Below are 13,686 nucleotides of genomic sequence, written 5' to 3'. Positions count from 1 at the left end.
CACACATATCTTTTATTTAGGTAATCCGTATAAGAATATTCTGTAACCTTAAAGATATTTTGTAATTTCGGTGTACATGCAGAGAGAGAATGGTTTTGTCTATGGTCAGAGAACTTTCAGGATTTTGGATTGAAAGTTCTATGCAACTCGTAGCTTTATATATTTCAAACAACTTTGGGCCAATACTTAAATGTTGTGAATAGTAATTTAAGTAGAGACTATCTGCTTTTATTTAGAATGTGTTGTCTGTATTTTTCAGGTGCAGCAGGGTAATCTGCTTGGAGTAATGGGGACAGATGTCCCCCTGGTGGAATTACAAAGGCTTATTCCCCTATACAAGGTATACACTATGTGCACTATACACTATACTTATTCCTCTATACAAGGAATACACTATGTGCACTATACACTATACTTGTTATGAACAGACACAGGTGTCTGAGCCTGTATAGCCATCAACTGCATGTTTGTGTCAGCACTCTTGCCATGCACAGTACTGGGAATTATTTACTCATTTACAGTAAAAGGCAGACCATGTTATCGAAATTGCATGAATGATTCCTAGGACAAAAGTACAGCTCCATTTGCAAAGCAAGCCTGATTAGATTATTGATTGATTAATTGATGGTTTGATTGATTGATGCGATTAGTAAAGACGGGGAGCAAATGTGAACCTCTATACAAGACAATGGCTGGCAAAGTATTCACTTTCAACTCCATTCATTGTTTTATTTTTATTATTTTTATTTATTTTATTTTATTTTATTATTTTTTTAATTCCCTACTAAGAAATTCTTTCATTTTCTAGACCTTTGTTGAGGTAAATTGATAACTTATATTGATAATATGGGGTAAAATACATTTAAGAAATCATTTAGCTTCGTAAGCAGTTTGTTGAAATAGAAAATAAAGGACAAGAAATGAGCATAACTGTAAATTGGATTGATGCATCCTGACACATGCTCTGTTGGGAACTTAAGAATCCAGCCAAGTTAATTGCTTTTCAAGAGTTTAAGAAAGATTATTTATAATAACTGCCCACTTTGGTAAGCTGACGAAAAGGGATTCCTTTAGGACAAAGTACATGTCAAATGGTCATCAATCTAAAACCAATTTTTCAGTGTTTTGACCTCAGTTGAGCAGTAGGCCACCTTCAAACAGGTGTCATTTTGCTTGGCTGGCACCTGAACACCCTGTTGCATAATATATTATGACTGATGGCATAAAAAAGGAACAGGTTTAATAATTTTGCTTTTGCGAACAGAGTCACCTGGGATTGCTCGCCCTTGTTCAGTACCCACGGGAAATCATTAACTGCGCTGCCTTTAGTCATTTGTATTATGAAATCTTATGCGTGATTATGCTCTGTTTCCACACGTGCACTTTGGGATGTGTATCACTCTGTCTTACCGTGCCTTGTTATTACACAGATTTCTAAGCAATTTCCTTAGTGGCCTATAGGGAACAGATAAAAACAGCTGCTTTCTGATTTGAAGGGGCTTCTGGTTTGTCTACCGTGAAAGAAAGGAAGGATATTGGTATACGAGTCTGCTCGTCAGGTTTCTCTTCATACATGTTCTTAGCAAAATATAAAATAGATTTTTTTTAGAATTTGGCTGATGTTAAACTTGTGTTTTATTTTCGAAGGCCATTGATACAAAAAATTCTGTTTAATTACAATTAAACCCTTTCATTTTTTTACTATGCTGCCCATTTAAGACCAAAAGGAGAGATGTTTTGTTTTAAAGGTCCAAAAACGTTTTGATTATTATTCACTATTTGGAATATGACAGCAGTGATTTAACTTTCATTTATTTATTTATTTATTTATTTATTTATTTATTTATTTATTTTTATTTTATTTATTTATTTATTTTTGACACTTTGTATAACCTAGCTGACATTGAACTTGAGACAAAAGCTGTGTACTTTTTATGTTTGTTTGTGTCATATTTAAAAACCAATGCATTGTGGCCAAGTACACTTATCTCTGTGTGGCAAACTGATTTCAGTTTTGGGATTCAGTTTTTATCAGAAATCACAGTTACAGGAAGTCATTTTTAACAGATATATTTTAATTGTTTTTGTAGCTGGGGACTAATGGCTATGCATTTGCCATCACTAACAATGGCTACATTTTGTTCCATCCTGACTTCCGACCTTTGGTAAGTTTGTGGTTTAATCTCTAAATTGAAAATTTGGTAGTTTGCCAGCTTGGATGGCACAGATTTCATTATAATTGTTTTATATTAAGTATTATAGTTAGCATGTTGATATATTTATACTGTTTGCAAAATATTTAGTTAAAAGTAACCTTTTTTCTGGTAGAAATGGGATGGAAAAGCGAAACATAACTATAATATGGTGGACTTGGAAGACGTAGAATTTCCAGAAGGCGACAATGACTTGGTACAAAGGGTAAGCACATGATGATGAGTATCTGCTGAGAAGCATATTGTGAACCATTAATCATTCTATAAAGAATACAAAAACAATTTTTATCACTTTTAAAAAATGCACTTGGTAGTGCCAAAAGTCTGTCTTAATATCAGTTCGGAATTGCTCATTGCTTGTTCCAATATTTAGAAATCAAAGAAATTAAAGAGATATGTAAAATACTCTGTTTTAGACAAAGGAATTCAAAGATTACAGTGTGTATGCTAAAAGACAAGAACCCAATGTCAAGGACACACGAAATTCATTTCTAATATTTCTGGTGGAGAGGAAAAAAGGAAAATCTTTGACAAACTAGGTGGAAAGCCCCCTCACCCCCCCCCCCCTCCTCCGCACCCCCCCCCCCTCCGCCCCCCGTCCCCACAACAATCTACAGTCCTGTCATTATATCTCTATCAATTTCTCTCCCTGTGTTTTGAGACCAGCACAATGTTCCACCTGCTCCACTTTATTGATGACTTAATTACCGAGATGAAATTGCTTTTCTGGATCAAAACTACCTTTTGAATTGCTTTCTGTTCTTCTTCCAGCTGAGGACTGAAATGATTGACCAGCAAACAGGGGATATGAAAATACCCATCAAGATGATGACAAGTAATATGGTAATAAATAGAATATGAATGATGTAGCAAATAATAAATACAAATAACTTCAGACCTTATGTAATTATACAATGGAAGTGGAATTTACTGTTTGATTTTTATTTTCTGAAATGGTTTGGCAGATATCATCAAGAAATGTTTGCTACATTTTTTTCTCGTTTCCCCCTTTTTTAAACTCAATACCATATCATTTTCCTTTACTAAGGCTTACAATATTTTGTTATTTTTATTTTCAGACCAGAGTAGCTCTTAGGACTAACAGATATTTCTATACCCCCTTGGAGCACACGCCGTTTTCGTAAGTTTTAATAATTTTAAGAGAAGCCATGGTAAAGAGAAGTGCCTTTATCTTTTATGATGTCTGAGTTTGCCCCATTTCTGATCTCTATAATTGTTGTCAATGTGATTATACATTTGATCAGACAGAAATGGATTCCCCATGCGGGGAGAAATGACCTTCATGCTGTTTGATGATTGTGTTTATAGATCAGATCCAATATAATTGCAGTCATCACATCAGCAATTGGATTACAGGGAGAACTTCAGATTTATGAGTCTGTTAAAGTGGTTGTGTTATATTTTTGAGACCCAATTTCTCTTACACAACAAAAAGGAGAGTTATTCATTGGAAAATTGCAGTAGATGTGACACCAGTCTTCTCTACCACAATTGCTAAAGGGTAATTGCAGGAGGTGTCTCCTCCATTGTGGTACAACAAACATAGTCCTATGGCTTGTGTAAAAAAGTAATATCCTTTGAATTAATTTCATGATTCTGTCTGTTATCCATTAAAAAATAATAGTTCTTCCTTTTTCTTTTCTAGCCTGGGTCTAGTTTTCCCTGATAAGTATGGACTGTATGACATCACAAACAAAATCAACATTACAAGCATGGATGAAAGCATGCTGAATAATAAAGAACTGAGGCTAGCACCATGGTGAGGTTTCTTAATATGAAAAGTTTTGAATTAGCATTGATATGGCATGAAGCTGTGAATGCCTGTGCTTTAGTGGGCATGGCGGAACTGATATATGTAAACACAAATGCTCGCGTGCACATACACACAAACATGTTTACACGTGCACACACACACACACACACACACACACACACACACACACACACACACACACACACACACACACACACACACACACACACACACACACACACACACACACACACACACACACACAGTTTTTGCACAACATAATTTTATTGGCAACATTCTATCCGGGCTGATACCATGTAAATGTGTGTTCACTTACTCATATCACAAATTACGTCCTCAGGGCCGAATTCTGTCATTTGACCACAGAGGAAACCAAGCAGGATCGCTTCGAGGTGTTCAAGAGATATATTGACAAGTGGAGAAATGAGAAAGAAGACAGAGAATTTGAACAGAGATGTAAGATTAATGCCTGATTATTTTTCTCTTCAAAAAAATGGACCACCTGCTGCTTTTTGAGAAACCTGTAGGACTGGTGTCTTTAGTAAGATGATTAAATGCTAGAAATACGTATATCATAGAATCGGTGTTAATAAACATACAGTAAATAACAAATATCTATGTGAAAACAAATACAATTACATTTATCAAGAATTGTATTCTTGATTCACCCCTGAATACAGCTTATGAAATTCTTTAATGTTAATTATTAATAATAATGTTAATGATTATTATTATTATTATTATTATTATTATTATTATTATTATTATTATTATTAAAGGTGATGAGGAGTTGATGTCCCGTATCCTCTATGATATCTCTGTCACTCATCCCATGCTGGCCATTGAAATTGGATGTAACGGCTGGAACCTTACCAAAGAGTGAGTTGTCAAAGACAATTGAAGATCTAAATGAGCAAAAATGTCCATTAACTTGGTAGTTGGATCATATATGATAATTATTTAATACAAGCTGAAAATAATTTCATATACCTGTGTTTCAGAAGAAGACAATAGCTTTGTGCATCAATTTCTGTGCTTTTTGCCTTGTCTGTTATTCTCCCACGTGTAGCTCACAGGCATTAACATGTGGAAAGCACGCAATTTTCTTTTTCTTTTAGATATTGAATTATCTACAGTATATATATATTGCTTTCTGCACTCTTTATGCAGTCAAGGATTCAATTCCTTTTTGTTTCCTGAACATGTAAAACTTTGTAAAAATTTGCTGTATTCAGAAGAGAAAAGGTTTTTCAATCTTTTTTCAAAAAATAAGTTTGGTTATTTCTATTTCAGACCAGGAGTTGAGCTTGTTTTCATGGGCACAAGACACGGTGTCACAAGATTTTATAAAAATACAGAACAGTTAACTGATGAGTAAGTATAAAACAGGGGCAGACAGAAGCCATCTTCTGGGTCTTCCAGAAGACAGTCAGAATTTTAAAGTTTACATTGACTGGCGTCAATATTTTCTGCTGGAAGACGATCAAAAATGGAGGATGGATCAATAAAGATAATTTGGAAGACAGAAAAGGCTAAGAGGGGTATTTTTACCTGTTTCATTTAATTCTGGATTTAAAAATAATTAAAAAAGAGTCTGCAACATAAACACTGGCTCCATGCCAAACGACAGTAAAGTTGAAGCTGAACTGGCAAAATTGTGTATTCATTCAGTTACTGTGGTAACTGTGTATTCTTAGCTAAGAGAGACCATAGGCTAGAAGAGTTTTGGCACAGTCTGATAAAATATACAGTTTAACTTGCAAATGATGGGAGGTATTTTTTAATTTTTGCTGGATGGTTCAATAAACATAAAATGTCTACTTTTGAGCAGCATGCATGTTTTTTTATGTTATTATTTAAACTTTTGCAGTAGAAAGAGTGAATGACAGGTTGTTGAATATAAGTATCAGTTGTTTTTTTATATAATAAGTATATATGAAAGAAAGTTGTCACAGTGTTTATCCTGTCATTTCCAGATATTTTGTACAAACCCAGATAAACACAATAAAAGATCTGTATTATGAGAGAGCAGCAGATGCAGGAAACGATACATTTGTATTTTCTGTTCCGCGCAATGCTAGTAAGTATACCTTGTGGTTTTGTCTTAATTTATGTGATTTGATCTTAGCATATTTACAAAATGTCGTGTTCAGTTTGATAATCCAGAAAATTGAAAAATAAATCGTATTTATTTTGTGAAAATCTTCTCATCACAGTGTTTGTTTTAAAAGTTTTATTGTGCAACCTGATGCCAGTATTATGTCCTACAACTAAATATAGCCTATTAACATTAAATGTAAAAATTATTTTATTATAATTGCTTAGAACTCAAACAAAAAATTGCATTGTTTTTAAATTTCCTAAAACATCACTAACATTTTTTAATTTTTCTTATTTTAGGTCTCTTTCCACCAAACGAAACTGTGATAACGGGGAGCACGGGCATCTTCCTTCACCCGCCAAAAACCTCTTCAGGTTCTGGAGGACCAAATCCAAAAAACCTCGCCAACCAAACCAACCAGGCATTGGCAGCTGTGATAGGGCTGCAGATCAAGCTGCAGCTTTTCCGGGAAATTATGATGAACTCCACCGCGGATTGCTTCGAGTCTCCTGGAACCAGCAATGTCACGTGCAACTCCTCTTGTGCCAATGATGTAGGATTTTATTTTTAATTTAATTTCATTTTTATTTTATTTTATTTTTATTTATAATTGTAAAGCAATATAATACGGAGCCAGGGATCATAGTGTTTGGATTTTTTTCATGTAAAGCACTGTTTTTGACATATTGATATTTTGTGTTAGAATATTCACTCACACAGAAATTGAGACCTAATAACTAAATTTGAATGATGAAAAAATGCTTGAATTAGGCTTTAGGAACTTTCAAGACTGTAGCTCTAAAACCTCCTGTTCTAGAATTTACTATCCCCACCAACCCTAACTTTTCATAGACCTAGGCAAATGTGTGTTCTGCTTCTATTTGTTTCTTTTTTGATGCACATGCTGTTAGATTTTTTTCAGACACTAGACTGTTTTCTGATTGATGAAAATGGGTTCATCGTTGTATCAGAGAATGAAAACATTGTAAGTACTGAAAGAAAAGAGTCCTATTTGTCTTTTTTCTTTATTCAGTTTTGAATACCGTGCAACATGAATTAGTTCATTTTGAACTTTTATTAATTTTACAAGGCTATATTGCAATTTTAAAAAATCTATATCATACAGGTAGACTATTTATTATTGTTATACTGAACGGGGACTTTTATATTTCAGTACATTTAATGCAAATGCCCAGTTAATACCAGTTGGTAATATATGAAGTCTGCTGTTATATTATATTATATTATATTATATTATTATATTATATTATATTATATTATATTATATTATGTCCATTTTAGTCTGGCCTTTTCCTGGGAGAGGTGGATGGTCCACTCATGAATAAATTGTCTGAACAGATCAGAAGTCAGGCCAGTACAGACGAAAATGTTTTTAAAACGTAAGCATTTTACATACATTTTTATAACTGATTTGCTTTTGATATATTTTATATCTTAATATTGTGTAAATATGAAAATTGTAACTGTTATATTTGAGGTGTCTAAAGAAAACAGTTGTTTATGTTATTCATTTTGGTGAACAAACACTGATAGAGGAGCATGTTTGTTTTATAAAATACGAATGCTAAATTTTCATATTTGTTTGCCCTTATGAATTTCTTGTTTAGTACATCACTGCAACTTTATACGATTTTCATCACCTGTGAAATAATTCTAATAAGATAATTGTTTTGAGCCTTGTTATCTTTCACCCTGAGTTTCCAGTATATTGAATATTGAATATTAGGCAGACTGATAATAGCAATAAGATTGCAGTGAGCCCGAAACCCTGGGTGAAAAAAAAAGACAATTTGAATTTTTGGCATTGTATTAAGCCAGACCAATATTGTACATTAAGACACCTTTTTTATTTCATTTCTATTCTTTATTTTTTTATTTTCCTACATATTTATTGTAAACTAAATTGATTATTTTTGTTTATTCCAGTGTGGATATTATAGATTATCAAGCAATATGTGATGTGGCTGAAAATACTAGCGGTAGCTTTGCCACCAGGTTGATGAATGTGAGTGAACTTTTGCCGACAACGACAATATGAAATACTGATATTGAATGTTGACTTATATTTTGAATAGTCATTCAGACAATAATTATATAACTTTCTTGATTGTATTTCTATATTTCTGGTGGAGAAGATGTTATAACAGCTAAAAATACAACACAGAGCTCAAACATGAATAGAATCAAGGAAAATATATTCAACAATCTCCATACACTTAATTACAGAAGTTTGTTAGGTATAAATAACAATGACCAAGTGAAAAAAAGAATTTTTGATGCAGAAATTTGAAATAAGATAATATGTATTAAGTACAGTTTTTTCTGTACACAACTTTTTTTGGTCAAGAATCTATCTTGAAAGCCACTTTTTGTTCATTTTGAATAATTATATTTTTCAGCCATTTTGGAGCGTGATCACTGCCACCAAGTGGATTCTAAATGAACTAGCAATGTAAGTTGACTGCTCAGCCATGGGGCCTATGTTAGTAATAAAAATTGGGTGCAATTTGTTTCAGAAATTGTGCATTTAAAATAGATCAAATGAAATTGTTGAAATAATATAATCAGTTTGTTATTGATAGTAGATTGCAAAATTTGTCATAAACTGATGATATTTAGTACAGCCTGAAGAAGATTCAAATATCAGATTGATGTAAAACATATGTGAATATAAAAAATCACTTTGCAACTAAAACTTAAAATCTTATACATTTAATCAACACACCTGAAACAATTTGTGCATCTCAATTTTATTTATGTATCTTTCATTTATTTTTACCAAAAATACATAATTTGCATCTGAGAAATGGTGATTAGTTTATCAGAATTAACTGGTATCGTCCAACGTAAAAATATTAGCTTGTTTTGCTTTAATTAATTTTATTTCTCTTTTCATATAATTATAAAATGAAACTTATCCTTTTAATTTCAGACTTTTCTTAGAATTTAATTTATATAATTGGTGGAATTTTAGTGGAACATCTGCCAGAAGTAAGTGGTCTTATTTTCAAGAAGATGTCTTTTTTCTTTAATATTAAGTTTGTTTTTTTGGCAACATTTGGGGATAAAACTATTATATATGTCAGTAAATACTACTGCTTATCAATATTTGGTGATAAATGATAAATGTGAAGAAGTAAAAAAATTGGGGAGCAAATTAAAGAGGATAAAGTAAATTTCACTGCACAAATAAGCACTATAGAAATAATTGTTATGATTACTTGAAGAAGATAATCTTCTCCTCTTTATCAATTGTATTTTCTATGAAAGGATCAACAAACAGTTTTAAACCAATATTCCGTAAGAAACCAAATCTATACGAATTATTTGATTCCCTCTGGCACATGCATGGGTAAATGATGCATACATATTTTCCAGGAAATTCATTTAATGTTATTTGAGCATTGTGATATTTTCTTTGGTGAAATTACTATCATTACATCCAATGCCATGTTTGATACTGAAAGGAGAGGGAGGCTTAAATTGATATATATATATATATATATATATATATATATATATATATATATATATATATATATATATATATATATATATATATATATCTGCTATAGGTTAATATTAAGAAAATTAGAAAATTATTATTATTTAGCCATTTCATTGAAAAACAACGACACATTGTATTTAATTTTACACAATAGAAAAGCTACCTTTTGATGCAGTTTCATTTAGTTTCTGTTTTCGTGGAATTCTAGCTATATTTATCAAAAGAAAAAAAACTTGTATATCAAATGATATGTAATGTAGTCATCTGTTATACATTTAAAATGGGATTTTTTCATGCATTTTCAAAAAACCACATCTTAGCCTGGTGATCTGTATATCTGGGCTTTCTACTAACAACCTCTCTTTCTTCTGAAGAAAAAGAAATTTCTTTCCTGTCTGCCATAACTGCACTGCTGCACTGCACCATGACAATGTACATGTGCGAGTAGGTCCCCCTGAATTTCACAGCTTGGCATTCTGATTCTTCTGCTTTCTAAATGTGGAGTGCATGATGACATACAATGTCCTGCATTACATATTTGTTTCTAAATTCTAAAATCCATAAAGAACATTTTAAAAAGCATGCCATGCAGGGTAATTTTGCTGATCAGGGATTGGTGTTGGTACATGGAAAGGATTCATAATGATTTGCTAATTAAAGCAAAACATAAGTGATACAAACACTAGAATACGTCCTAAGGTAATGTACAGTAGTAAATGACATTGCTGTGAAACTCAGGGTTAAAAAGAAACAGCATGGATGATGCTGCAAGTAATCTTTGTTCTTCTCAACATAAAACATGCATGGACACCAAATAGACGTGCAATTATACCATTGCTTCAGGGCTGGAATGGTACCAAATGGTTGACAATAAACACAGTTTTCTTAAACGAATTATGAAAGGAAATAAGCACATTGTCATTTGGTAATTTAGAATGTTTAGACTTAATCGATTAGTGCCATTTTGGATCACTTCCAGCTCAGTATACAGAGTGTAATTGCACTTGATGAGAAATACCTCCTTTGCCTTCAGTGTAAGGCTGCAATCAGAACAGTGGACTAACTAGTCCAAAGGTCAAATATGGTTATCGACTAAAAAACTATGCCGTCCAATCCGCTAATAGACACGGAATAGATTACCCATAGGGAAATATTCATGTGGGTCAGCCATATTTGACCATGGAACTAGTTAGTCCACTGTTCTAAACGCTGCCTAAAAGACCATTTATGGTGCTCCTTTTTCAGAATCCATTATTGCATAATTGCTTTAGTTCAATAGAAAAATGTTTTGAAATGAATATGTATTTGCCCTAAATTCTATACTTATGCATTTTCACAAATGGAATGAAATTAAAGCAGGAGATGCAATATGGAGAACTGAGTGCTGTAAAACTTTTTTTTTTTTTGGGGGGGGGGGGGAGAGAAGGGAGTGCTTAAGGTCATGTGTTTTATTCTGTCCTTTAAAGCCACTTCAAAATCAAATTCAACACATGCAATTTAATAACAATCTAATATATCAATCTTTCAGAAACCATTTGAAAGAAAGAGACCATGGCCCTAGGCACACTGTTTTAATGAAATGAAATGTATATGCATTATTGTTGCATGACACCCTCAACATTTGTATCCTCATTATTGTATGGTATTTTTTTATTTATTGTTCACCTCAGGTGCTAGTATCCCACCGCAAAGGAACGACATTGTAATTAACAACACTAACATTAAGCTTGCACAAGTTAGTAGCATTGTCGACGCAGACACTGCAGGAAAACAGAACTATACTCCCACCACGCCAAAGAGAACTGTGCAGCTAGATCCAAACAATGTTACACATGTTATGTCAGAAGTAACAACTGTTCCTATGCCTGTAACACAAGCATCAGATTTTAAAACCACAAAAGCAAAAGCCAGAACAACAACAACAAAACCAACAAGTGTTGAAACCACCACTACCACCACAACAACAACAACTACACAGAAACCAACAACAAGTACAAAGTCGCGGGTGAAACCCCCCAGCACAACTCTACATGGACAACCCTTGTGGGTGCACTCAGGCACTCCCCCTTTGAAACCCACTACCCTAAGCTCTGAAGAAAGTGAAAGTGAAACTGACATGGCGGACATGCATACACCTAATATAACTACCACCGAGATACCCATTTTGATAGGAGAGACCACACATGCACCTCAACCTGGTATATTTGCCTTGTTTTGAGTGTGATTGTGTTCAGTCCCCTTTGTTGATGTGTATTCTAGAGTGCATTTTTTTGAGTGGAAAAGGCTTCGTTGTTTGCAGTGGACAATGGTTTTATTTTGTAGTTTTAGCATACTGGTACATTGTGGACTGAAAAGCAAAAATGCCCAGTTTATGAAATATACCAAAAAATGGACCTATTGATTTCAATGGAAGAAATGGAAAATTATTTTGAATAAGTTGAATATCAACTTTATCACAAATTATTTTGTGATGATTTTCATAAAAAGATAGGAATGACATATACATGTATGAAAAAGCAGGCCAAAACAGATTTTCATGAGTGATTCTGGATTATTTTTCTTAAACACATTACTGTTGTTACAGTGGGAATCTAAAAAAACTAAAGAAAAATCAACAGAAATAAAAAATAAAAATTTATTACAAAATTGTGATTCTTTTCAAAGTAAAATTGGTTGTCAAAAAATATCAATTCATACAGTTGTATTCTTTTGGAAAGTTTATACTGAGCATGATTGAAGAAAAATTATTTTGGGCAATTTCTGTGATTTTATTTTCTGTTTCCTATTTGTATAGTTACTGTCACATTTTTATCTGCTGTGCTAACGGTTTGGTGCATTTGTTTGCTGTGTTTGGAAAAATAATTTTGATAACATCTTTGGTTGACACTCTTTTCATATTTTGGCTGGTATTCCTAAAAAATATTAACTGGTCTTTAGTTTGCTCTGCTTTCTTTGCAACTAACTTACTAATAAAAAAATGGCATTTTCTTTTGACATTAAAAAGAGTTACAGGCATATTGATTTTATGAGTTTTAGAATAGATGAATAGCTCTGATCTTTTTAAAGGGGGGGAATAAATAAGCATTTGGAATGAGCAAAAGTGGTTAGACAGAAATGATAAAGTGAATTGCTTAAAAGGCATCAGAAGTATTAAAACATAAAAAAAGTGAATTGAAAGTTTTTCTAATATAGGGTTATGCATTTTACTATTTTTTTTTTTTTGGAAGAGAGATAAAAATGGTGTATAATGTACAATTTCTACAAGGTAACACATTATCATGAACTGATTAATTTTATTGAAATACTTTGACCCAAAGTGTGTGTGTGCTATCCATATGCCAAACATCTGAAGAATGTACAAAATAATAAAGAAAAATATATTTAAGAAAGTCATACATGTTAAAACAAAAGGTGGTTTTAGAGTCCAAATATTAAGTGTTTTTATTACATATATGAGCTGACAGAAATCTTTGCATGCTTCCCAATAGCTTTTGCTTGCTTAGAAGTGAATATTGTATACATATATTTGAACTTGTATCATTGCTTTTTTTCAAATGACCCTTGAATGCTCTCCTCCCATGATATACATGTAGCTCGTTGATGTTTGTTGTAGCTCACATCCCTCAGCAGCCAATAACTCGACCATGTGACCGTGTTAGCACTCTTACCACGCTAAACCTTCCTGATCAGTACGATCCTGTGGTCAGGAGCCTGCCACTATGTCAGTTCTGCTCAAAGTACGTAAGTCACGCACTGCCCACTAGAGGGTACACAATGCAAGACAAGCTAAGGTGTGGTTGAAGTAGAGATTAGAAGGGTAAACTTTACAATGGTGCAATTTCTTACAAAAAGTTTTTTTTTTTTATTTTTTTCAAAAATGTTTTTTTACAACAAGTGGAATGTAGAAATTGCCCAATATTGTAGGGTTTACCCAATCTTTGGGAAGGCTGCTCTGCTCCTAAAATGGAACATGAAAATTTTTTTTCCACAAACAGACTAAAAAATATGCTCAACAAGCAATTTGAGCAATTTTTGTGATATCATTTAG

General features: G+C 32.9%; 1 protein-coding gene across 9 annotated transcripts in view; it reads left to right on the top strand.

The window, feature by feature from the left end:
- The window catches only part of LOC106167007 (voltage-dependent calcium channel subunit alpha-2/delta-3), a 91,641-nt gene that overhangs the window by 69,834 nt on the left and 8,121 nt on the right, over window positions 1-13,686 (top strand). For 6 of the 9 annotated variants that reach the window (XM_087014387.1, XM_087014384.1, XM_087014386.1 and 3 more), the window contains 18 exons: window positions 260-340; window positions 2,091-2,165; window positions 2,329-2,418; window positions 2,985-3,056; window positions 3,293-3,354; window positions 3,880-3,993; window positions 4,349-4,464; window positions 4,788-4,887; window positions 5,302-5,382; window positions 5,985-6,088; window positions 6,409-6,662; window positions 7,032-7,094; window positions 7,412-7,509; window positions 8,057-8,135; window positions 8,530-8,582; window positions 9,063-9,121; window positions 11,309-11,836; window positions 13,252-13,375. In XM_087014387.1, the coding sequence (XP_086870513.1) occupies window positions 260-340; window positions 2,091-2,165; window positions 2,329-2,418; window positions 2,985-3,056; window positions 3,293-3,354; window positions 3,880-3,993; window positions 4,349-4,464; window positions 4,788-4,887; window positions 5,302-5,382; window positions 5,985-6,088; window positions 6,409-6,662; window positions 7,032-7,094; window positions 7,412-7,509; window positions 8,057-8,135; window positions 8,530-8,582; window positions 9,063-9,121; window positions 11,309-11,836; window positions 13,252-13,375 (2,153 nt within the window). The remainder of the gene's footprint in view (window positions 1-259; window positions 341-2,090; window positions 2,166-2,328; window positions 2,419-2,984; window positions 3,057-3,292; window positions 3,355-3,879; window positions 3,994-4,348; window positions 4,465-4,787; window positions 4,888-5,301; window positions 5,383-5,984; window positions 6,089-6,408; window positions 6,663-7,031; window positions 7,095-7,411; window positions 7,510-8,056; window positions 8,136-8,529; window positions 8,583-9,062; window positions 9,122-11,308; window positions 11,837-13,251; window positions 13,376-13,686) is intronic. The other 3 variants (XM_087014391.1, XM_087014390.1, XM_087014389.1) reach the window with 2 other exon arrangements.

The sequence above is a fragment of the Lingula anatina genome, chromosome 6, assembly GCF_051362555.1.
Source record: "Lingula anatina isolate TDL-2025a chromosome 6, LinAna3.0, whole genome shotgun sequence".
In the NCBI taxonomy this organism is placed as follows: Eukaryota; Metazoa; Brachiopoda; class Lingulata; order Lingulida; family Lingulidae; genus Lingula; species Lingula anatina.
This window is presented reverse-complemented; position numbering and strand designations above follow the sequence as displayed.